The 24,942-nt window shown below is 41.3% G+C and overlaps 1 protein-coding gene across 2 annotated transcripts in view; it reads left to right on the top strand.

The window, feature by feature from the left end:
• LOC132777249 (striatin-4-like) overlaps positions 1 to 23,063 on the top strand; it is a 53,087-nt gene extending 30,024 nt beyond the window's left edge. The window contains exons 10-19 of one of the 2 annotated variants that reach the window (XR_010908828.1): positions 66 to 241; positions 525 to 572; positions 1,660 to 1,781; positions 4,104 to 4,274; positions 9,957 to 10,097; positions 15,596 to 15,694; positions 15,878 to 15,964; positions 19,057 to 19,246; positions 19,334 to 20,521; positions 20,644 to 23,063. Coding sequence is in view for 1 of the 2 variants with exons in the window: in XM_067461841.1 (XP_067317942.1) it covers positions 66 to 241; positions 525 to 572; positions 1,660 to 1,781; positions 4,104 to 4,274; positions 9,957 to 10,097; positions 15,596 to 15,694; positions 15,878 to 15,964; positions 19,057 to 19,226 (1,014 nt within the window). In the remaining variant the exon portion in view is untranslated. Of the gene's footprint in view, positions 1 to 65; positions 242 to 524; positions 573 to 1,659; positions 1,782 to 4,103; positions 4,275 to 9,956; positions 10,098 to 15,595; positions 15,695 to 15,877; positions 15,965 to 19,056; positions 19,247 to 19,333 lie in introns of both variants that reach the window. The other variant, XM_067461841.1, reaches the window with a different exon arrangement.
• The last annotated feature ends 1,879 nt before the right edge of the window (positions 23,064 to 24,942 follow it).

The following is a 24,942-nucleotide window of genomic DNA, read 5'->3' as shown; positions in this document are numbered from 1 at the left end:
TAGTAGTGGTGGTGGTGGTGGTGGTGGTGTAAGGACACATGGATAAGTGATTCTTCCTCCTGCAGCTTTCAGACAGTAAAGATGCGTTTAAAAAGACCTGGAACCCCAAGTTTACCCTGCGGAGCCACTACGACGGCATCCGGGCCTTGGTTTTCCACCACGTGGAGTCGGCCCTGGTCACGGCGTCCGAGGACGGCACTCTCAAGCTGTGGAACCTCCAGAAGACGGTGGCAGCCAAAAAGTGAGCGCTTCAGCCTATTTGTCAGCCAGCGCAGCCGGACCGCATCCAAATAGGTCAGGCCTTGGAGGCAGGAAAGCCAAAGAGCCCTTCGTGCTTGAAAGAGCACAGCGACTTAGCCAGCAACCAATTATTATTTATCTGTGGGCTGCCTATCAAAGCTGAACTGGTGCAAGCAAGATCGCCCCGAGGAGGAAGGGGAAAATAGTCCAACACAGAGATTTTCTTTTCAGTGTGCAGAAGCAACCTGACTTTTTTTAAAATCTTCTCTTGTTTGTTATTACAGGAACGCGGCTTTGGATGTAGAACCAGTCTATGCATTCAGGGCACACAGGTGTGTATATCTCTCTGTGTGTCTGGGGTCTGCAAGGCTTATGGATATGATGTCTGACTTTAAAAAGGTCCTTTAATCTTTCCCAAACTTCAGCCACAATACTATTGGGTTGCAATTCCCATTATCTCCATTTAATAACACCTGGGGATAAAAAAAAATCAAAGAGCCCTGACCACTATGTAAATCTATGCGCATAATAAAAGTGAAGATAGGTATGTGGCGAAGGTGTTTACTTAAAAAAAATAGTTTGTTGCTGTGGACAAACTTTACTTACATTAAAAAGCTCTGGTTTAAGAGACTTGTAAAAAGGTTCACAAACTGTATTGTTACATTTTGCTGTAAGAATTTGTTGTTTATACCACATAAGAAAAATAATTTTTGGTTTAGAGAATTGTATATCCACAATCTGATATGCAGGATGTATTTACATTCACTGGACCAAATTTGGCACAAATACCCAATACACCTAAATTTGAATACCGGTGGGGTTGGCGGGGATTGATTTTGTCATTTGGGAATTGTAGTTGCTGGGATTTATAGTTAACATACAATCAAAGAGCATTCTGAACTCCACCAGTAATGGAACTGAACCAAACTTGGCACACAGAACTCCCATGACCAACAGAAAATACTGGAAGGGTTTGGTGGACATTGACCTTGAGTTTGGGAATTGTAGTTCACCTACATCCAGAGAGCACTGTGGACTCAAACAGTGATGGATCTGGACCAAACTTGGCATGAATGCTCAATATGCCCAAATATGAACACTGGTGGAGTTTGGGGGAAATAGACATTGACATTTGGGAGTTGTAGTTGTTGGGATTTATAGTTCACCTACAATTATAGAGCATTCTGAACCCCACCAACGATAGAATTGGGCCAAACTTCCCACACAGAAACCCCATGAACAACAGTAAATACTGTTCTCAGATGGTCCTTGGCGACCCCTCTGACACTCACTCCCGACCCCCAGGTTGAGAAACACTGCTCTAAGGAATCCCAGGATTGTCCAAAACCTATATAAGAGGATCCCTGCTTTTCAAAGACAGTCCACTCTTAGAGCCTTCTCCTTGTTGTTTCCTGCCAGTGGCCCGGTGCTTGCTGTCGCCATGGGTTGCAACAGCGAGTACTGCTACAGCGGTGGGCTGGACACGCGGATCCGCTGCTGGAGGATCCCGGATCTCAGCATGGACCCTTACGACGGTTACGGTAGGGGCACTTATCTCAGCAGCATCTCACCCTCTTGCATTCTTTGATCTTGAGTGGGAGAGAAACGAAGCAAGGGACATGTGTTGCATGTTGAGAATCGAAGCCAGATGGCAGGGGAGGCAGTCGTGTATGTCAGTCGTGTCCAGCTTTTGCTCCTCCCAACTGTTTGTGACTCTAGTTCAGACATGGGCAAACGTTGTCCCTCTAGGTGTTTTGGACTTCAATTCTCACAATTCCAAACAGCTGGTAGTTTGTTAGGAATGGTGGGAGTTGAAGTCCAAAACACCTAGAGGGAAGAAGTTTGCCCAGGCCTGTCTTGGAAGGTTTATATGGCTGAGAGCTTTAGAGGAATGCAAAAAGGCAAACCTTCTCAGAACAGCTTTGCCAAATAGTGTGACTCATTTGCTAAATCAATCAATAATAGTTTTCACTTCTGTCTTAAATAATGGATTTTAGATGTCATTTTGATATTAGTCTAACTTGGGAAGAGCTCTATTTGAAAGGCTGGGCATGAATATGTAACATAACCATAATCATGAATAGATTATGGTGTTTTTGGGTCTGATGTTGCGGTGCAAGGCTACTTAAACATGATGCTGTTAAGATGGAGCTGTTCAAAAGTGGTGGTTTGTAAACTGGTCTTGATCTACAAGTGACAATTTGAGGGAAAAAAAGAAACAGTTGTAATCATGAAGTACAAATAGGGCATCAGGTCCTGACACATGGAGAAATAGGGGCAGAGAGAAGGAAGTCCACCAGCCTGTCACATTGAATTACCGTATATACTCGAGTGTAAGCTGAGTTTTTCAGTTCTTTTTAGGCTGAAAAAGTCCCCTTGGCTTATAGTTGAATTAAAGTTAATCATTATTTTACTTTGTTATTGTCACAAAAGCACAGTATGTCACACCAAACGAGATCTCTATGCTGGATTTCTTATCACAAAATCACAAGTCGAACACTTCCCAAGCGTCTAGGACTGTGTGATGTATTTTCGAATGATGTGCGCAGATCCAAGTCAGGTAGCCTTTTGCAGTTGACAGATCGTGATTTTGTGATGTTTATTGTTTCCAAATGCCGGCTGAGATCTTTTGGCATGGCACCCAGTGTGCCGACAACCACTGGGACCACCTGGACTGGTTGATGCCAGAGCCTTTGCAGTTCGATTTTGAGGTCTTGATAGCGGCTGAGTTTTTCCTGTTGTTTGTCCTCAATGCGACTGTCACCTGGAATGGCAACATCAATAATCCAGACTTTTTCCTTTTCCACAATCGTGATGTCTGGCGTGTTGTGTTCCAAAACTTTGTCAGTCTGGAATCAAAAGTTGCACAGTATTTTTGCATGTTCATTTTCCACGACCTTTGCGGGTTTATGATCCCACCAATTCTTTGCTACTGGTAGGTGGTCCTTGTGACATAAATTCCAGTGAATCATCTGGGCCACAGAGTTGTGCCTTTGTTTGTAGTCCATCTGTGCGATTTTCCTGCAACAGCTGAGGAGATGGTCCATGGTTTCATCAGCTTCCTTGCACAGTCTGCATTTTGGGTCATCAGCTGATTTTTCGATCCTGGCCTTAATTGCATTGGTTCTGATGGCTTCCTCCTGGGCTGCAAGAATCAGGCCTTCTGTCTCCTTTTGGGTTCCATTCGTGAACCATAACCTGGTCTTCTTGTCAACTTTTCCTTTAATTTTGTCAAGGAACTGCCCATGCAAGGCTTTATTGTGCCAGCTGTCAGCTCTGGCCTGGAGTGCAGTTTTCTTGTACTGACTCTTTGTCTGCTGTGCTTTGAGAAGTTTCCGATTATTGACTTCAGTTAAAGCAGGTTTTTGGCTTTCCTTGACATAGTCTGCCAGGGCATGTTTTCCTTCTTTAACTGCTTGTTTGACTTGTAAAAGTCCTCTGTCACCAGACTTTCTAGGCGGATAGAATGCAATGAATTATGAATGGTCATGGGTTTTCTATTATTATTACATTTATTATTTTACTCTTATTATTGCTATTATTATTACATTTCTAATATTTTACCCTATTATTATTATTACATTTATCATTTTACTATTTATTATTGGAAGGATACATAAGCACATTTACATTGAAGAAGGGGTTAGAATAGCATTTCAGTGGGAAAAATTGAAATATAAGAGCATTTTGAGTTAATAACTCAGTCCAGTAACAAACTCAAGTCAAGGTATCATTGTACTAATGTCAACTACTTGCAGAAGTGTCAACTTTTGCCTCCTTTATTGAGCTTAATGGTGGACCAGTGATGTTAACTTCCCTTTTCCCTTCCCTTCGTTTTCTTTTCTTTTCCTTCCTGTACACAGATCCCAGCATGCTTAGCAATGTTCTGGACGGCCACACGGATGCTGTTTGGGGCCTGGCCTTCAGTCCCTCGAAGAACCGCCTGGCCTCCTGCTCTGCCGACGGAACGGTCAGGATATGGGACCCCAGCAGCAGCGATGCCCCCTGCCTCAGCACTTACAACACGGAGAGTGGTGAGTAGCACCTTCCAACGAGGCTGCCGGGGTTTGAATGTTCAGTGCATAAAAAAATTACGTTCTCAGTCTCCTGACTTGGGGCTGAAAACTGTTTTAACTTTTTTATTGTCAGAACTTCTAAATGTTCCCTAAATGCAAAATATCCCATCTGATATAAACAAAGCAGGATTAGGGTGGGTTATTCTTTGTGTGGGGACCACCAATGAATTCCAAAGAATCTGCATTTTAGGGCAAGGCAATAGCAAGCCACTCTGAGTATTCCTTGTGGAAGAGAAACCCTTCTGATTTAGGGGGTTGTCTTAATAATAATGCCATATATACTTGAGTATAAACCAAGTTTTTTGGCCCTTTTTAAGACTGAAAAAGCCCCCCTTGGTTTATACTCGAGTCAAGCTTATTTATTCTTTTACTCTAAGTGTTTTTGTTATTATTATTATTACATTTACATTATTTTACTCTTATTATTATTATTACATTTATTAATTTACTTTATTATAATTATTACATTTATTTATTTACTTTATTATTATTGTTATTACATTTATTTTTAGTCTATTGTTGTTATTACATTTATTATTTTAGTCTATTATTGTTGTTATGACATTTATTTTTTTTCTCTATTTATTATTATTAATTACATTCCCATTTTTTTACTCTATTTATTGTTATTACATTCTCATTCTTTTACTCTATTATTATTACATTTGTTATTTTACTCTATTATTACTACATTTATTAATTTACTTTATTAATATTGTTATTGCAATTATTATTTTAGTCTATTAGTGTTACATTACATTTCCATTATTTTACTCTATTATTTTATTACATTTATTATTTTACTCTATTTATTGTTATTACATTCTCATTCTTTTACTCTATTATTATTATTACATTTATTATTTTACTCTATTATTACTGTTATTATTACATTTCCATTATTTTACTCTATTATTTTATTACATTTATTATTTTACTCTATTTATTGTTATTACATTCTCATTCTTTTACTCTATTATTATTATTACATTTATTATTTTACTCTATTATTACTGTTATTATTACATTTCCATTATTTTACTCTATTATTTTATTACATTTATTATTTTACTCTATTTATTGTTATTACATTCTCATTCTTTTACTCTATTATTATTATTACATTTATTATTTTACTCTATTATTACTGTTATTATTACATTTCCATTATTTTACTCTATTATTTTATTACATTTATTATTTTACTCTTTTTAATTCTATTATTACTGTTATTATTACATTTCTATTATTTTACTCTATTATTATTTTTATTACATTTATTATTTTACTCTTTTTTACTTTATTATTACTGTTATTATTACATTTCCATTATTTTACTCTATTATTATTTTATTACATTTATTATTTTACTCTTTTTTACTCTAGTATTACTGTTATTATTACATTTCTATTATTTTACTCTATTATTGTTTTTATTACATTTATTTTTTTCTCTTTTTTACTCTTATTATTACTGTTATTACATTTCTATTATTTTACTCTATTATTATTTTATTACATTTATTATTTTACTCTTTTTTACTCTAGTATTACTGTTATTATTACATTTCCATTATTTTACTCTATTATTATTTTAATTACATTTATTATTTTACTCTATAATTACTGTTATTATTACATTTCTATTATTTTACTCGATTGTTACTACATTTATTATTTTACTCTTTTTTACTCTATTATTACTGTTATTACATTTCCATTATTTTACTCTATTATTATTTTAATTACATTTATTATTTTACTCTTTTTACTCTATAATTACTGTTATTATTACATTTCTATTATTTTACTCTATTATTATTTTATTACCTTTATTATTTTACTCTTCTTTTACTCTATTATTACTGTTATTATTACATTTCTATTATTTTACTCGATTGTTACTACATTTATTATTTTACTCCTTATTTTTGGAAGGATACATAGGCACATTTACATTGAAGAAGGTTAGAATAATGATTTAATCAGAGTTGGACAGTTAGTTTTATGTAAATATTTAAAAATATTTAACCTACGGATACCTCAATTAATGTCATTTTATTGATATCTGTTTTTATTTTGAAATTTACCAGTAGCTGCTGCTTTTCCCACCCTCGACTTACACTTGAGTATGTTTTCCCAGTTTATTTGTGGTAAAATTAAATGCCTCCACTTATATTCGGGTCGGCTTATACTCGAGTAAATACAGTAATTATTATTAGTATTATTATTATTTGTATCCCGCTTTATCTCTCTAAAAAATAGACTCTGGGTTACTTGAGAAATTGTTTAACTATGACTTCTGAACAACAAAAACCTTCCTTAAAAACAACTCAAAACAATTGATTGAACAATCAATTCAGAGCTGGTTTTAAGGGCCAAAGGCCATGCAAAGCAGAATAGTCCTGTCTATCTGTTGCGAGCCGAATTGCGAAGGAACTTACTTCCTGTACAAACCACACATGCCAGGCAGGTTCATTTGAGAGAGAGGCAATCTTTCCAGTAATCTAGCCCCAAGCTATTTAGGATTGTGTAGGTCATAGCAATAGTCTCATCCAGAGGCAATTAAGGGAGGGTCCATTGTGGCCAAGCCTGCATTCATTGCTGGCACATCAGCCGAACCTGGGCCAAAGCCAGCACTACTTCCTGGCCTTCCGGGAACAGGGTCCAAGACCTGACCGTTGGGTAACCTTCTCCAATCTCTGTGTGTGTCGTTCGTTATTTGCATGAAGCTCTTCTTCCTCTCAAGCTCAGCTTCCCCGTTCCAGAAACGGGAATCACGGTGACAGTAGCAAATCAATAAAGGTTGCGTGACAGTTGTTGCCAGAAGGAAGTAGGTGTAGAAAGCAACCTTTGAACTGTGCCAAATCTGAACAGTAGGGGGAGTCCTTGTGTTGTTGTCTCAAAACTCCTTTTCGCTGTTAGAAGTTGTAGGAGTTGAAGTCCAAAACACCTGGAGGGACAAAATTTTCCCATGCATGATCTATTATTATTAACTAGCCGTCCTCTGCCATGCATTGCTGTGGCCCAGTCTGTGTATATGTGTTTTGTGTGTATATAAATGTGTGTTCCTGTATATACAGTACCGTATATACTCGAATATAAGCCGACCCAAATATAAGCCGAGGCATCTAATTTTACCACAAAAAACTGGGAAAACATATTGACTCGAGTATAAGCCAAGGGTGGGAAATGCAGCCACTACAGGTAAATTTCAAAATAAAAATATTTATTTATCGTGTCGTCAGCAACCATTGTATTACAATTCTAACCGAGCAAAACAAACACACAGATTAAAAAGAAAAAGGAAGAAGAAGAAAAACCACACAGATTCTGCAAATTTGGTATTTGGTTAAATGTCTTTTGACCAGTATCTGGCCACTTGGCGTGCCTCTGGTGTTGCCGCAAGAAGGTCCTCCCTTGTGCATGTGGCAGGGCTCAGGCTGCATTGCAGCAGGTGGTCAGTGGTTTGCTCTTCTCCGCACTCGCATGCCGAGGATTCCACCCTGTAGCCCCATTTCTTAAGATTGGCTCTGAATCTCGTGGTGCCAGAGCGCAGTCTGTTCAGCGCCTTCCAAGTCGCCCAGTCTTCTGAGTGCCCAGGGGGGAGTCTCTCATCTGGTATCACCCATGAATTGAGGTGCTGGGTTTGGGCCTGCCACTTTTTGGACTCTCGCTTGCTGGGGTGTTCCAGCGAGTGTCTCTGTAGATCTAAGAAAACTATGTCTTGATTTAAGTTGTTGACGTGCTGGCTGATACCCAAACAGGGGATGAGCTGGAGATGTCTCTGCCTTGCTCCTTTCACTATTGGCTGCTACTTCCCGGCGGATGTCAGGTGGTGCAATACCGGCTAAGCAGTGTAATTTCTCCAGTGGTGTGGGGCGCAGACACCCAGTGATAATACGGCATGTCTCATTAAGAGCCACATCCACTGTTTTAGTGTGGTGAGATGTGTTCCACACTGGGCATGCACACTCAGCAGCAGAGTAGCATAGCGCAAGGGCAGATGTCTTCACTGTATCTGGTTGTGATCCCCAGGTTGTGCCAGTCAGCTTTCGTATGATGTTGTTTCTAGCGCCCACTTTTTGTTTGATGTTCAGGCAGTGCTTCTTGTAGGTCAGAGCACGGTCCAAAGTGACTCCCAGGTATTTGGGTGTGTTGCAATGCTCCAGTGGGATCCCTTCCCAGGTAATCCTCGGAGCTCGGGATGCTTGTCTGTTCTTAAGGTGAAAGGCGCATGTCTGTGTTTTAGAAGCAACCAGAGACGAAAATAAAAATAGATAGCAATAAAATTACATAAACTGAGGCATCAGGAAGTGAAATGTTTTTTTAATATTTACATAAAACTGTAATTTGAGATAAAACTGCCCAACTCTGATTAAATCATTACATATCTTCAAAGTAAATGTATTTACGTATCCGTCCAACAATAATAAAGAGAGTAAAATAATAAATATAACAATAAAGTAAAGTAATGGAAATGCAATAATAACAGTAATAATAGAGGAGAATAATAAATGTAATAATAGAGTAAAATAATAAATGCAATAATAATAAAGTAAAATAATAAATGTAATAATAATCATAAATAGTATAAAATAATAGATGTAATAATAATAATAGGGTAAAATACTGTAAATGTAATAATAATAAAGAGAGTAACATAATACATGAAATAAAAATAATACTAATAACAGAGTAAAATAATAAATAACCTTGACTCGAGTATAAGCCGAGGGGAGCTTTTTCAGCCTAAAAAAGGGGCTGAGAAACTAGGCTTATACTCGAGTATATACAGTATGGGGTTTTGCGCATGTGTTGTAATGTGTTTTTTGGTTTTTGAAGCCCCTTCTGCTGTATTTTTAAGTGTTTTTATGAGTGATGGTCACCCGTTGGCCTGATAGGTGTATTGTGTCCAAATTTGGTGACAATTCATCCGGTGGTTTTTGAGTTATGTTAATCCCACAAACTAACATTACATTTTTATTTATATAGATTATTATAATTTATTTACGACACTTATATGCCACCCTCCTCACCCCGAAGCGGACTCAGAGCGGCTTACAAGATATACATACAATATATTATATTATTTTTAAAAATATTTTTATTAAAGTTTTGTCATATTGAGTATAAAGCATTAAGATAAAGAAAGAGAAAGGAAAAAATAGATTATAGATTGAAAGTGGGAAAACATTTATTTGTATAGAAAGTAGGAAAGCAGAAAAAGGTAAAAAAAGATAATAAAAATAATTAAAAATTGGTATATAAAAAAGTGTTTGTTGACTTCCTTCTTACTTCCGATAGTCCTTAAAAAATTATTTGGAATTATGTTTTGTTTAATCCACTTCCCCACCGTCTACTTCTTCTCTAAGGATTGAATAACTTCAACATATGAGGTTTTAAATAGCCTTTTACCAGGTTCTAATTAGTATGTTTTTTTTAGGTAGCCCTTGATTAGGTGTAATATTATATTATTAGCATAGTACAATATCAGTATTATATATTACTATATTGTACTATACCATTATATTGTAATGTTATGAGTAATATTACATGTAATATAAAATATATAATTATAATATTATATTATTAGTAGTATTATGATAGATTAATACCTCCTTCCTCTTCCTCCTTTAGAGAATGGCATCCCTACGTCCGTCACATTCTCCAGTACTGATCCGGCACACGCTGTGGCTGCTTTCCAGACAGGCTTTGCGGTCCTTTATGACGTGGAGACCTCCGTCCCGGTACTGACACTGGAATCCAGACCGGCCAATGGTGAGTCCAAGCAGGGATCAAGGGAGCCGTGGGGCCAATATCTGCATTTCTAGGACCGGTTTAGTACAAGGAGAAGCAGGTAAACCTGTACAACGGCCAAAAAAATCCTGGAAACATATTCAAAACAGGAATGAACTTCAAGCCAGAACTTATATAGAGTTGCTGTGAGTTTTCCAGTCTGTATGGTTATGTTCCAGAAGCATTCTCTCCTGACGTTTCACCTGCATCTGTGGCAGGCATCCCAGAGATTGTGAGACTGTTGGAAACTAGGCAAGTGGGATTTATATACCTGTGGAATAATGTCCAGGTTGGGAGAAAGAACTCTTGTCTGGGTTGTTGTAGGTTTTTTGGGCTATATGGCCATGTTCTAGAAGCATTCTCTCCTGACGTTTTGCCTGCATCTGTGGCAGGCATCCCAGAGATTGTGAGACTGTTAGAAATTAGGCAAGTAGGGTTTATATACCTGTGGAATAATGTCCAGGGTGGGAGAAAGAACTGTTGTCTGGGTTGTTGTAGGTTTTTCGAGCTATATGGCCATGTTCTAGAAGCATTCTCTCCTGACGTTTCGCCTGCATCAGTCACAGGCGTCCCAGAGATTGTGAGACTGTTGGAAACTAGACAAGTGGGGTTTATATACCTGTAGAATAATGTCCAGTTTGGGAGAAAGAACTCTTGTCTGGGTTGTTGTATGTTTTTCGGACTATATGGCCATGTTCTAGAAGCATTCTCTCCTGACGTTTTGCCTGCACCTGTGGCAGGCATCCCAGAGATTGTGAGACTGTTGGAAACTAGGCAAGTGGGGTTTATATACCTGTGGAATATTGTTCAGGGTGGGAGACATGCAACTGTGAGTAGATCAATAGGTACTGACATGGAGATGCTCACGATAATGTTTTTAAGGCTTTGTACGTTTTTTTTTTATATTCTTACATTGCACGCTAATGTTTTTAACGGTGTTTTATGATTGTTTTATTTGTTATAATTGTTGAGGCATCAAATTGTTGCCAATTGTGAACTGCTACGAGTTACCTCTGGGCTGAGAGGGGCGGTATATAAATGTGGTAAATAAATAAATAAACAAATAAATACTGCTTCTGCGGGAAGGTAACGGCGCTACATGCAGTCATGCTGGCCACATGACCTTGGCATTTATATATTAATATATTTCTATATTAAGCTCTTTGGCTTAGAAATGGTGATGAGCACCACACCCCAGACTGGACTTAATGTCAATGGGAAACCTTTACCTTTTTACTACTATTACATCCCATGCTCAGCCACTCCCAAGGGTGGTGTCTTTTCTTTATGAGATGCAGCTGCTAAAAGAAGAGAGGTAGTGTAAACAGGTGGTGTACCTCTACATCTGCACTATAGAGATTCAGTAGTTTAATCCCACTTTAAATTCCATAGCTCCCTCCTGCAGAAGCCTAGCACTTGCAGAGTTCCACTCTTTGTGAACTGCAGCATTAGAGCCATCACACAGAGGGTTCTAAGCTTCCCAGCAAACTACACATCCCAGGATTTCACAAGGCAGAGCCATGTTTGTTTGTTTGTTTGTTTGTTTATTTGTGACATTTATATGCCGCCCTTCTCACCTTGAAGGGGACTCAGTGTGGCTTACAAGATATATATTACATACAGTATATTATATTATTAGCATAGTACAATATCAGCATTAAACATTGCTGTATTGCACCATACCACTATATTGTAATACATATTATTAGTAATATTACATGTAATATAAATATATAATTATAATATCATATATTATTATATTGCATTGCATTATAATATTATAATATTATTGCATTACATCAGTGGTTCTTAACCTGGGGGTCGGGACCCCCGGGGGGGTCACGAGGGGGTGTCAGAGGGGTCGGCAAAGACTATTAGAAAACACAGTATTTTCTGTAGGTCATAGGGGTTCTATGAGGTCCAATTCTATTGTTGGTGGGGGTTCAGAATGCTCTTCGATTATAGGGGAACTATAAATCCCAGCAAATACAACTCACAAATGTCAAGGTCTATTTCCCACAAACTCCACCAGTGTTCACATTTGGGCATACTGAGTATTCGTGCCAAATTTGGTCCAGATTCATCATTGTTTGAGTCCACAGTGCTCTCTGAATGTAGGTGAACTACAACTCCCAAACCCAAGGTCAATGCCCACCACACCCAGTAGTTTCTGTTGATCATGTGAGTTCTGTGTGCCAAGTTTGGTTCAATTCCATTGTTGGTGAAGTTCAGAGTGCTCTTTGATTGTACGCGAAGTAAAAATCCCAGCAACGACTACTCCCAAATGACAAAATCAATCTCCCCCGACCCCACCAGTATTCCAATTTGGGCGTATTGGACATTTGTGCCAAATTTGGTCTAGTGAATGAATATACATCCTGTATATCAGATATTTACATTATGATTCATAACAGTAGCAAAATTACATTTATGAAGTAGCAACAAAAATACTTTTATGGTTGGGGGTCACCACAACATGAGGAACTGTATTAAGGGGTCACAACATTAGGAAGGTTGAGAAACACTGCATTACATTATTATATTACATTATATTATATTATATTATATTATATTATATTATATTATATTATATCATATCGTTCTGATGAGGTTGCCTCCTGGAAGGTGTGTGAGATGTTTTCGGCCCCATCTGGGCCAATTTCGGAGAGGGGAGGCCCTCTTTTGAAACAAGAAGCAAACAGGATGTGACTTCTTCTCACATCCTGTTGTTTGAAAAAGTCCTCTTTTGGGCCTAAAACGGCACGGGGAGGGCTTAAAATAAATGACGAAAATGCCCCTTGTTCCCTAGAGAGTATTTAGGGGCAATTTTTGTTTTACACGGCACTCCAGGGCCACTTTGGGTGGGCTAATGTGTCTCCTTAAGTCTGTCACATTGCCCTCCTTGCCTTAAAACAATACTTCTGCAGCAGAGAGATGCTCCCTTTATGTTTAGTTGGTGCAAGTGGTTTTAGCTGTAAGCAGAGTTTCAGGAGAGTCATTGCCGCTTAGTTTGACATTGACATGTGCTTAGTTAATCAGGAATATCCCTTTATAACTATTCCAAAAAATATTTTGTGCCCTGAATGACAAAAGTTAGCTTTTGGATATAGAATCCTAGAGTTGGAAGAGATATAGAATCCTAGAGTTGGAAGAGACCTCATGGGCCATCCAGTCCAACCCCATTCTGCTAAGAAGCAGGAAAAATTGCATTTAAAGCATCCCCAACAGATAGCCATCCGGCCTCTGTTTAAAAGCCTCCATAGAAGGAGCCTCCACCACACAGCTCTCACAGTCGGGAAGTTCTTCCTCATGTTCAGGTGGAATCTCCTTTCCTGTAGCTGAGAGTTCTACTGCTGAACATCTCGCACAGTCAGGAAGTTCTTCCTCATGTTCAGGTAGAATCTCCTTTCCCGTAGCTGAGAGTTCCACTGCTGAACATCTCACACAGTCAGGAAGTTCTTCCTCATTTTCAGGTAGAATCTCCTTTCCTGTAGCTGAGAGTTCCACTGCTGAACAGCTCTCACAGTCAGGAAGTTCTTCCTCATGTTCAGATGGAATCTCCTTCCCTGTAAGCTGAGAGCTCCACTGTTGAACATCTCACACAGTCAGAAAGTTCTTCCTCATGTTCAGGTAGAATCTCCTTTCCTGTAGCTGAGAGTTCCACTGCTGAACATCTTGCACAGTCAGGAAGTTCTTCCTCATGTTCAGATGGAATCTCCTTTCCTGTAGCTGAGAGTTCCACTGCTGAACAGCTCCCACAGTCAGGAAGTTCTTCCTCATGTTCAGGTGGAATCTCCTTTCCTGTAGCTGAGATTTCCACTGCTGAACAACTCCCACAGTCAGGAAGTTCTTCCTCGTGTTCAGGTGGCATCTCCTTTCCTATAGCTGAGAGTTCCACTGCTGAACAGTTCCCACAGTCAGGAAGTTCTTCCTAATATTCAGGTGGAATCTCCTTTCCTGTAGCTGAGAGTTCCACTGCTGAACATCTTGCACAGTCAGGAAGTTCTTCCTCATGTTCAGATGGAATCTCCTTTCCTGTAGCTGAGAGTTCCACTGCTGAACAGCTCCCACAGTCAGGAAGTTCTTCCTCATGTTCAGATGGAATCTCCTTTCCTGTAGCTGAGATTTCCACTGCTGAACAACTCCCACAGTCAGGAAGTTCTTCCTCGTGTTCAGGTGGCATCTCCTTTCCTATAGCTGAGAGTTCCACTGCTGAACAGTTCCCACAGTCAGGAAGTTCTTCCTAATATTCAGGTGGAATCTCCTTTCCTGTGGCTGAGAGTTTCACTGCTGAACAGCTCTCACAGTCAGGAAATTCTTCCTAATGTTCAGGTGGTATCTCCTTTCCTGTAGCTGAGGGTTCCACTGCTGAACAGCTCCCACAGTCAAAAGGTTCTTCCTCATGTTCAGGTGGAATTCCCTTTCCTGTAGTTTGAAGCAATTGCTCCATTGTGTCTTAGTCTCCATGGAAGCAGAAAACAAGCTTGCTCACTTCTCCCTGTGACTTCCCCTTACATATTTATACATGGCTATCATATCTCCTCAGCTTTCTCTTCTGCAGGCTAAACATCCCCAGCTCTTTAATCCGCTCCTCATAGGGCTTGTTCTCCAGACCCTTGATCATTTTAGTCACCCTCCTCTGGACACACTCCAGCTTGTCAATATCGCTGCCAGAATCCTCAACCAGTGCCATTATGGACCGTATTGCTTGAGTGGAGCCCCCGGTGATGCAATGGGTTAAACCCTTGTGCCGGGCAGGACCAATGACCTGAAGGTCGGCGGTTTGAATCCAGGGTGCGGGGTGAGCTCCCATCTGTCAGCTCCAGCTTCTCACGCAGGGACATGAGAAAAGGATGGTAAAACATCCGGGCAATGTCCCCTGGGCAACGTCCTTGCAGACGGCCAATCCTCTCACACCAGAAGCGACTTTCAGTTTCTCAAGTCGCTCCTGACACAAAAAAAAATATTGCTTGAGCATTGTAAAGTGTGTTGTTGTAGGTTTTTTCGGGCTGTACGGCCATGGTCTAGAGGCATTCTCTCCTGACGTTTCGCCTGCATCTATGGCAAGCATCGTCAGAGGTATTGAGGTCTGTTGGAAGTAGGCAGAAAGGTTTATATATCTGTGGAATGACCAGGGTGAGACAAGGGACTCTTGTCCGCTGGAGCTAGGTGTGAATGTTTCAACTGACCACCTTGATTAGCATTTGATTGCCTAGCAGTGCCTGGCGCAATCTTTTGTTAAGAGGGGATTAGATGTCCTTGTTTGTTTCCTGTCTGTTGTTGTGCTGTTCTAATTCGACAATACATTGTAAAGTGTCTTTTCCAAAGTCTGGGTGTAGAATTCCTTGTTTTTCCTTGTATTTCCAAATACAAATCGAAGTATAGATTTGTGGTACAGCATCTCTGATGGGTTGCCTTGCTCTTTCATCAAAGAAAGACTCAAACGAGGCTCAAATTCTTCCTTTTTTTTCCTCCGGCAGGAGCCAGTCAGATCAACCAAGTGGTGAGCCACCCAAACCAGCCAATCACCATCACGGCGCACGACGACCGGGGGATCCGCTTCCTCGACAATCGGACAGGTGAGAGAGAGCTTGAGAGGGGTTCATGCAGGCTTGTCGCTTCTACCTCCTTTTGAGATATTTAAAACACCATTCTTTGGCTCCTTGAGAAGATTCCTATCTCAACGGTGCCATTTCCCTTAAATGCTGACGTCTTGTAATAGCTCTGAAATGTTTGGAAATAATCCCTTCCTCTTTCTGCAGGGAAAGCTGTGCATTCCATGGTGGCTCACCTGGATGCCGTCACCTGTCTTGCGGCGGATCCCAACGGCGTTTTCCTTATGTCAGGAAGTAAGTCATAGAATAATAGTTGGGAGAGACCACATGGGCCATCTAGTTCAACCCCCTGTAATGCAGGAACAGCACAATCAAAGCATCCCCAACAGATGGCCCTCCAGTCTCTGTTTAGAAGCCCCGAGGAAGGATCAAGTCCTGTCTCTTCTTGGCTTTATCCAGAGAGATTTCCCTGGCATTGTTCTCTCTCTTGGCCCTTTTGAACATACAGTTGGACCCTTTGTGACAAGGAATGAATGAGCAACTTTGTATGTCATATGCTGCAGCAAATATGGGCAAACGTTAATAATGTAATAATTGTATATTATAATTATAATATATTATAATATTATAATATAATATATTATTACCAATGCTATTGCAATATAGTGATATAGTACAATATAGTAATATACAATACTAATATTGTACTATGCTAGTAATATAATATATTGCATGTACATATAATACTGATCATAATATTGTAATACAATATAATACAATAGAATAATTGTATATATTACATGTAATATTACTAATAATATTGCAGTATAGTGGTATAGTACAATATAGTAATATACAATACTAATATTGTGCAATACAATAAAATACAATTCTAATCAGTATTATATATTGTATGTACATATAATACTGATTAGAATATTGTAATACAATATAATACTAATAATACAATATAATTGCATAGTATATATTACATATAATATTACTAATAATATTGCAGTAGAGTAGTATAGTACAATGTAGTAATATATAATACTAATATTGTGCTATGCTACTAAAATACTACTAATAATACAATATAATATAATAATGAGATATATATTGCATGTAATATTACTAATAATATTGCAGTATAGTGGTATAGTGCAGTATAGTAATAGATAATCATATTGTGCTATGCTAATAATACAATATATTGTATGTACATGTAGTATTGATTATAATATTATAATGCAATAGAATATTATACTACTAATAATACAATATAATATAATAATGAGATATATATTACATGTAATATTACTAATAATATTGCAGTATAGTGCAATATAGTAATAGATAATCATATTGTGCTATGCTAATAATACAATATATTGTCTGTACATGCAATATTGGTTATAATATTATAATGCAATACAATATAATACTACTAATAATACAATATAATAATATAATAATGATATTATATATATTACATGTAATATTACTAATAATATTGAAGTATAGTGGTATAGTACAATATAGTAATGTATCATAGTAATATTGTGCTATGCTAATAATATATGGCATGTACCTGTAATATGGGGGTGTGTGATTTTGATTGTGATTTATAGTTCACCAAAATCAAAGAGCATTCTGAACTCCACCAATGATGGAATTGAACCAATCTTGGCACACAGAATTCCCATCACCAATAGTAAATACTGGAAGGATTTGGTGGGCATTGACCCTGAGTTTTGGAGTTGTAGTTCACCTACATCCAGAGAGCACTGCGGACTCAAACAATGATAGATCTGGACCAAACTTGGCACGAATTCCCAGTATGCCCAAATGAGAACAATGGTGGAGTTTGAGGGAAACATACCTTGACATTTGGGAGTTGTAGTTGCTGGGATTTATAGTTCACCTACCATCAAAGAGCATTTTGAACCCTACCAATGATTGAATTGGGCCAAACTTCCCACACAGAACCCCCATGACCAACAGAAAATACTGTTTTCTGGTGGTCTTTGGCGACCCCTCTGATACCCCCTCGTGATCCCTCCAGGGGTCCCGATCCCCAGTTTGAGAAACACAGTAGTAGAGAGTCCTGACGTAACTGGATTCTGTGTATCTTTAAACCAACTTTGATACAATTCCAACATGACTTTATATATCTCTGTATTATGTGGTTCTTTGGTCTAACTTAAATACAATTCCGACATGACGTGTTGTTTTACTCTATATATAGCTCCGACGTGACATGAATACAATCCTGACGTGACGTGAATTTCCTATGCTTCCTTCCAGTGCTAAACACTAACTGGAGAATCTTAAATTGACCAAATAACTGCCATTCCAAAGCCAGCAGGAGCCGAGGCCGAGCTCCACCCAACTCCCAGATCCTTAAAGGGCCAGGGCAGTAGGTTAGAGCTTTCTGGTGGCACTACATTTATTTATTTATTTATTTATTTATTTATTTACCTACCTTACTTATATACCGCTGTTCTCAGCCCGAAGGTGACTCACAGCGGTTCACAACAAATACGAACAGCAAAAATTCAGTGCTACAGTATAAAAACAGTTAACAACCTAACACATTACACAGTTAATAAACAGTTACTACAATACCCATTCACTGTCGTCTCATCATCAAAAACATGTTCCAGATTCGTCATCCATTGTTCCATTCCAGTGTTCGTTAACCAATCATTGCACTAATTATTCGAACGCCTGCTCAAACAGCCAGGTCTTCACTTTTTTGCGGAATACCATTAGAGATGGTGCTAGTCTAATGTCCGTAGGAAGGGCGTTCCACAGCCGAGGAGCCACCACTGAGAAGGCCCTATCTCTCATCCCCGCCAGCCGTGCTTGAGAAGCAGGCGGGATCGAGAGCAGGGCCTCCCTGAAAGATCTCAAAGTCCTGGTGGGTTCATAGGCAGAGATGCGGTCAGATAGGTAGCTTGGGCCGGAACCGTTTAGGGCTTTAAAGGCCAACGCCAGCACTTTGAATTCAGCCCGGTAGCAGATCGGTAGCCAGTGGAGTTGGCGCAACAGGGGGGTTGTATGCTCCCTGCACTCCGCTCCTGTTAAAATCATGGCTGCTGAGCGTTGGACTAGTTGGAGCTTCCGAGCTGTCTTCAAAGGCAACCCCACGTAGAGAGCGTTGCAGTAGTCTAAATGGGATGTAACCAGAGCGTGGACTACCGTGGCCAAGTCAGACTTCCCAAGGTACGGGCGCAGCTGTGCAAATGCTCCCCTGGTCACCGCCAAAACCTGGGGTTCCAGGCTCAGTGATGAGTCCAGGGTCACACCCAAGCTGCGAACCTGCGTCTTCAGGGGGAGTGCGACCCCATCCAACACATTGCCCTTTGGTTCCTCTCTTCCAGGCCACGACTGCTCCCTCCGGCTGTGGAACCTGGACAACAAGACCTGCACGCAGGAGATCACCGCCCACCGGAAGAAGCACGAGGAGGCCATCCACGACGTGGCCTTTCACCCCAGCAAGGCCCTGATCGCCAGCGCCGGGGCCGACGCCCTCGCCAAGGTCTTCGTATGAGGGAAGGGCGGGGCCTGCAGGTAAGCCACGCCTAGGGGGTGGGGCAGGGAGCCACCCAGCGAGGTCCCTCCTCTTCACCATGGGGTCTCTCTTGTGTCTCCCGCCAGGTGTGTCCCCAGGACCTCCTCCTTTGTTCTGTCCCTCCCTCCCTTCCTCCCTTCCGTCTTTCTCTGGCCCAGCCAGTGGTGCTAACAACCCTCCTCCTGGCCACGGGGCGCCTCTTGCCATCTCGACCCCTGCTCAGGACTGACCCCTGCTGGACAGTGGCGGCCGAGTCTCCGCGACCGGGGGAAAGGAGGGGGGAAAAGCAGCCGCCCGCTTCCCTGATGACATTGGGGCTCACCTTCACCAGCACTGAAATATTTTCCACTCATTTCAAGGTCGCCTGGTTTTTATTATTTCCCAGCTCAGGGAGCGGAAGAAAAATTTCTTTTCTTTTTTTGTCCTCTGGATTGTTTGGAGGGATGTCGATGGAAGAGGAGGGAGCGGAGACTCTGTGACATGGCAAAGGGCTTCGGGCAGCTCCCCCAAACTTTTCCATTTTGACATCCCCAAACCTTGGAGGTTTTTTGTTACGAGCACCCCAAAGTGAACATTAAAGAGAGCCATACGTACGGACTCTTTCCCGTCTCTCGATCCCGGTGGTGTTCCTTTCGCGAAGCCAAAATGAGGGACAGCGAATGCAATTGGAGCGACGGCTCCCCATCCCGTTGGGGGGCTCTTGCGCTCATCCGTTGTGGCTGAAGAAAGTCCAGCGTCGTTTTGACTCCTTGTGATGGAGGAGAGACTCAATCTTAGCGCCGCTCAGTGTCCCCTTGCTCCCCTTCTTTGTGCTCCCCGGAGTTTCTCGTTCCTTTTTCCCCCTCCCCTTGACTCCCAAGGCATGTCCGCACCGAACATTCCCCTTCTGCAGCAAAGGAGGAAAGAGTTTGGAGGGTGTTTGGGATGTTGTTACCTCCCCTTCGACTCCTTTGCTTCCAGATATGTTACCTTGGCCTCTGCCCCACGTCTGTCCTTATTTTGGAAACAAAACAAAGGAAGGGGCTGCAACAATAGGTCAGTGAACAGGTGAGCCATTGAGGAGCGACAGGTGAGACCATAACTCCCTATTCAACGTGTCTAGGAATCATAAAGTTGGGATTTTTGGGGGGAAATAGCATTAAGCCAAGTGGAGCTGATTCTTCCCGAATTAGGAAGAGTTTGGAGCCATAACATCCTGCATTCCCACACCTTCCGTTCACAGTTTGGTCTCTTCAATTGGGATTTGCAGATCTTGCTTCTGGTCACACCTTGAGGTTAGGAATGCACAAATTAGGAAGAGTTTGGAGCCATAACATCCTGCATCCCCTCACCTTCCGTTCACAGTTTGTCTCTTCGATTGGGATTTGCAGATCTTGCTTCTCATCACACCTTGAAGGTTAGGAACGCACCAGTTCCGCAATCCACTGATGGAATATAGGTCAAACTCTTTGGAGAAGGTGGACTGGTTTTCTCTTCCGAGTCCAGCAAAACCCCATCTCAGCAATAAATAAATGTCGTCTTTTCTCCTGGAGCCAAGGACAGAGAACCAGCTGAAAAGCAAACAGAGCTGGCCATGAATTCTGGGTTTGGGGCAGTTTTGGGGCACCGCATTAAACGATGTTGTTCTCACAGGAATTTCTCTAAAAAGGTTCAAGCCTGAAGCAATGGCTTCATGCGTCAAAGTGTGCGGCCCTCAAGAGCCAGGGGTCTGGAGCTTGCTGCTCCTTTCCCCCCTCAGATATGTGGATATTTTTTGGGTGGGCGGGTTGATTATGTATGTTTTCTAATATTATTTTTTTCCTTTCTTATCTGTGGTGTAACTTAACCCTGCAGTTGGCAATCCTTACCAAAAAAAAAAAAAACACTAAAATTTTGAGAAGATAATGAAAAGAAGTGTTGGATTGGCCGGGCAGGGTTGAACTTCAGCTTATCCTCCTGTGCAGATTGGATGGTTAAGGGAACGGTCACTTACGTATGTGGGATGAAGTTGGGCTTTTCTCGGCAGCGACGGCAACTTTTTGGGACTAGCTGGAGCGCCGTTGAAGCCTTTGAAATGGAGGGCGGCGTTTCCAAGTCAAAACGGTTTGGGGAAGGGTCTCGTTTTGCCTCTCACCTTCAGGATGGCAGAGCTTCCTTCTCCATCACTTTTTGCGCTGAATCCGCCCATCTGAAATTCGGGCTGGAAGACCCCCTTGCGTTGGGCTTTTCTCGGCAGCGACGGCATCTTTTTGGGACTAGCCGGTGTGACGTTGAAGCCTTTGAAACAGAGGGCAGCATTTCCAGGTCAAAACGGTTTGGGGAAGGGTCTCGTTTTGCCTCCCACCTTCAAGATGGCAGAGCTTCCTTCTCCATCACTTTTGCTCTGAATCCACCCCTCTGAAATTTGAGCTGGAAGATCCCCTTGCGTTGGGCTTTTCTCGGCAGTGACGGCATCTTTTTGGGACTAGCCGGAGCGCCATTGAAGCCTTTGAAACGGAGGGCGGCGTTTCCACGTCAAAACGGTTTGGGGAAGGGTCTCGTTTTGCCTCCCACCTTCAAGATGGCAGAGCTTCCTTCTCCATCACTTTTGCGCTGAATCCACCCCTCTGAAATTCGGCCTGGAAGATCCCCTTGCGTTGGGCTTTACTCGGCAGCGACGGCATCTTTTTGGGACTAGCCGGAGCGTCGTCAAAGCCTTTGAAACGGAGGGCGGCGTTTTCAAGTCAAAACGGTTTGGGGAAGGGTCTCGTTTTGCCTCCCATCTTCAAAATGGCAGAGCTTCCTTCTCCATCACTTTTGCTCTGAATCCACCCCTCTGAAATTCGGGCTGGAAGACCCCCTTGCATTGGGCTTTTCTCGGCAGCGACGGCAACTTTTTGGGACTAGCCGGAGCGCCGTTGAAGCCTTTGAAACAGAGGGCGGCGTTTCCAAGTCAAAACGGTTTGGGGAAGGGTCTCGTTTTGCCTCCCATCTTCAAAATGGCTGAGCTTCCTTCTCCATCACTTTTTGCGCTGAATCCACCCATCTGAAATTGGGGTTGGAAGACCCCCTTGCGCTTCCTTTCCTTCTCACCTTCAGAACATCCTTCTTAGCCGCGAAAGGGTTTTTGTTCGTTGCCGTTCGAGGATAAATCTGGACGAGGATTCGATTTCCGAAGGTGGTCTAACAGTGGGACGTTTCCTTCAATCGTCTTTTATATCCTCCCCTTGTTGTCATCGCTCCCAGATTTTTCAGAAAGCCAAGCTTCTCTTTCCTTTTCCCGTTGTATATTCTGTGTATAGTACAATTTGAAAATAAACCGAAAACTCAAGAAAAGCACCCAAAAAAGGGCTGGCGTTGAAATAACCGCGATCGCGTTATCACTGTGTGATAGTTTCTACGAGCCATGGCCTTTTTTCAAAACCCAAGTACTCTAAAGTGGAGCTCAAATAGGGACGTAAATGGAGAGGGAGCTTGTGAAAACTCGGATCGGACGCTCATCGCCTTCCCCTTCGATCTGCCGCTGACCACTAGCCACTTTCCAAAACCTTTCGGTCCGATTCCCCTCCCTTCCTTTGCACCAGCCGGACCCTTTCTCCCTTTCCGATCCCGATACATATTTCTGTGCTGTATTTATCCAGACTGAGAGCACTCCTGCCTTTTTTTTAAAAAAAAGAGAGAGAAAAGAAACGCCCGGTTAGCTTTTTATTGTCTATTTATTTGAACGCTGTCTTCTCTTTTTTATTTTCGTCCTCTTTAATCACAAGACTGAAGTTGTATGTGGGACAAAACCTGCCTCAGTAATAATATTAATTAATTAATTAATAATAATAATAAAAAAAGAATCCTTTGGAATAAGAGTGGAGTTTGCTTTTTGTTTTTCCTAATAGTGCTCTGTGAAGTCATGCTGACCACATGACCTTGGAGGTGTCTGTGGACAATACTGGCCCTTTGGCTTAGAAATGGAGATGACCACTGACCCCCAAAGTCAGACACGATTGGACTTAATGTCAGGGGAAAACCTTGACCTTGACCTTGTGACTTTTAAGCCAGTGTTTCTCAACCTTAATGCCGTGATCTCTTAATACAGTTCCTCATGTTGTGGTGACCCCCAACCATAACATTATTTTTCTTGCTACTTTATAGCTGTAATTTTGCTACTGTTCTGAATTTTAATGTACCCATATTTATTTATTTATTTATTTATTATTTAAACTTATATGCCGCCACTCCCCTGGGGCTCGGAACGGCTTACAAGAATAGCTAAAATCTAACAAAATTTAAAAGCAATTTAAAACAATTTAAAAACAACAATATCAAACATTAAAAGCCTGTCGAAACAGGTATGTCTTACATGCCCTGCGGAAAGCTGGTAAGTGGCAGAGTATTCCAGAGTGATGGTGCCACTGCTGTGAAGGCTCTGCGTCTGGTTGCTGTTAGACACAAGGTCTTGACACTGGGGACTTCCAATAGATCTTGGTCCTCAGAACGGAGGGATCTCTGGGGTTGGTAGGGGGTGAGGTGGTCCCTCAGATACATGCAAGGCCTTAAAGGTGAGGACTTTGAAAGTGATCCGGTGCTCAATTGGTATTATATTCCGGCATATAAGACGTCTTGGTGTATAAGATGACCCCCAACTTTTCCAGTTAAAATATAGAGTTTGGGATATACTCACAGTATACTCACTACTCCTCTTCCAATGCACACCAAATAAAAATGTTAAAAGCATCAGATTTCATTTCAATATGTTGATTTTCCTATTACTGTACCTCCTTCTCTGCCTCTCAGATCTCGCACATGCACTGCTTCACTGCAGTCTTCAGGAGCGAGATCTGCAAGACAGAGGAGGAGGTGCAGTAATAGGATACAAGGGCGGGCCAGACAGGTAAAAGAGGTGTGCTTTTCTCTTTTTTCCATACACCGGGTGCCCCTGGATGCCTGCACCTTGCTCCACCCTTCACTTACACCTTCCTAGTGAGATGCCCCTTCACCTCACCATCAGGACCGCATTAAGTCCACGAATCCCGATGAATGGATTTTCTTCTACCGTTCTTGTATAGTGTCACTCTTAATGCAGTTGCTGCATACAGCAGGGATGTGCTCACTGCCATTTTTGAGCTCTCCCCACAATATGCAGCAACTACAGATTCTCCAATCTGGATTAGAAGTGTCGGCACCCGCTCTATAAGATGACTCCCGGCATATAAGACTACTCCCATGCATAAGGCTACTACAGCGTATAAGGCTACTCCAGTGTATAAGACTAATCCTGCGTATAAGACAACCCCTGACTTTTGAGAAGACTTTCTTGGGTTAAAAAGTAGTCTTATACGCCAGAATATACTGTAAATATCTGATATGCAGGATGTATTTTCATTCACTGGACCACATTTGGCACAAATACTCAATACGCCCAAATTTGAATACTGGTGGGATTGGGGGGGATTGATTTTGTCATTTGGAAGTTGTAGTTGCTGGGATTTATAGTTGCCTACAATCAAAGAGCATTCTGAACTCCACCAACGATGGAATTGAACGAAACTTGGCACAAAGAACGCCCATGACCAACAGAATATACTGGAAGGGTTTGGTGAGCATTGACCTTGAGTTTGGGAGTTGTAGTTCACCTCGATCCAGACAGCACAGTGGACTCAAACAATGAAGGATTTGGAACAAACTTGGCACCAATATTCCATATGCCCAACTAGGAACACAGATGGAGCTTGAGGGAAATAGA

This window comes from Anolis sagrei, chromosome Y (assembly GCF_037176765.1).
Source record: "Anolis sagrei isolate rAnoSag1 chromosome Y, rAnoSag1.mat, whole genome shotgun sequence".
NCBI classification, from domain to species: Eukaryota; Metazoa; Chordata; class Lepidosauria; order Squamata; family Dactyloidae; genus Anolis; species Anolis sagrei.
Note: the sequence above shows the minus strand (reverse complement) of the source record. Positions and strands in the feature narration are given on the sequence as shown.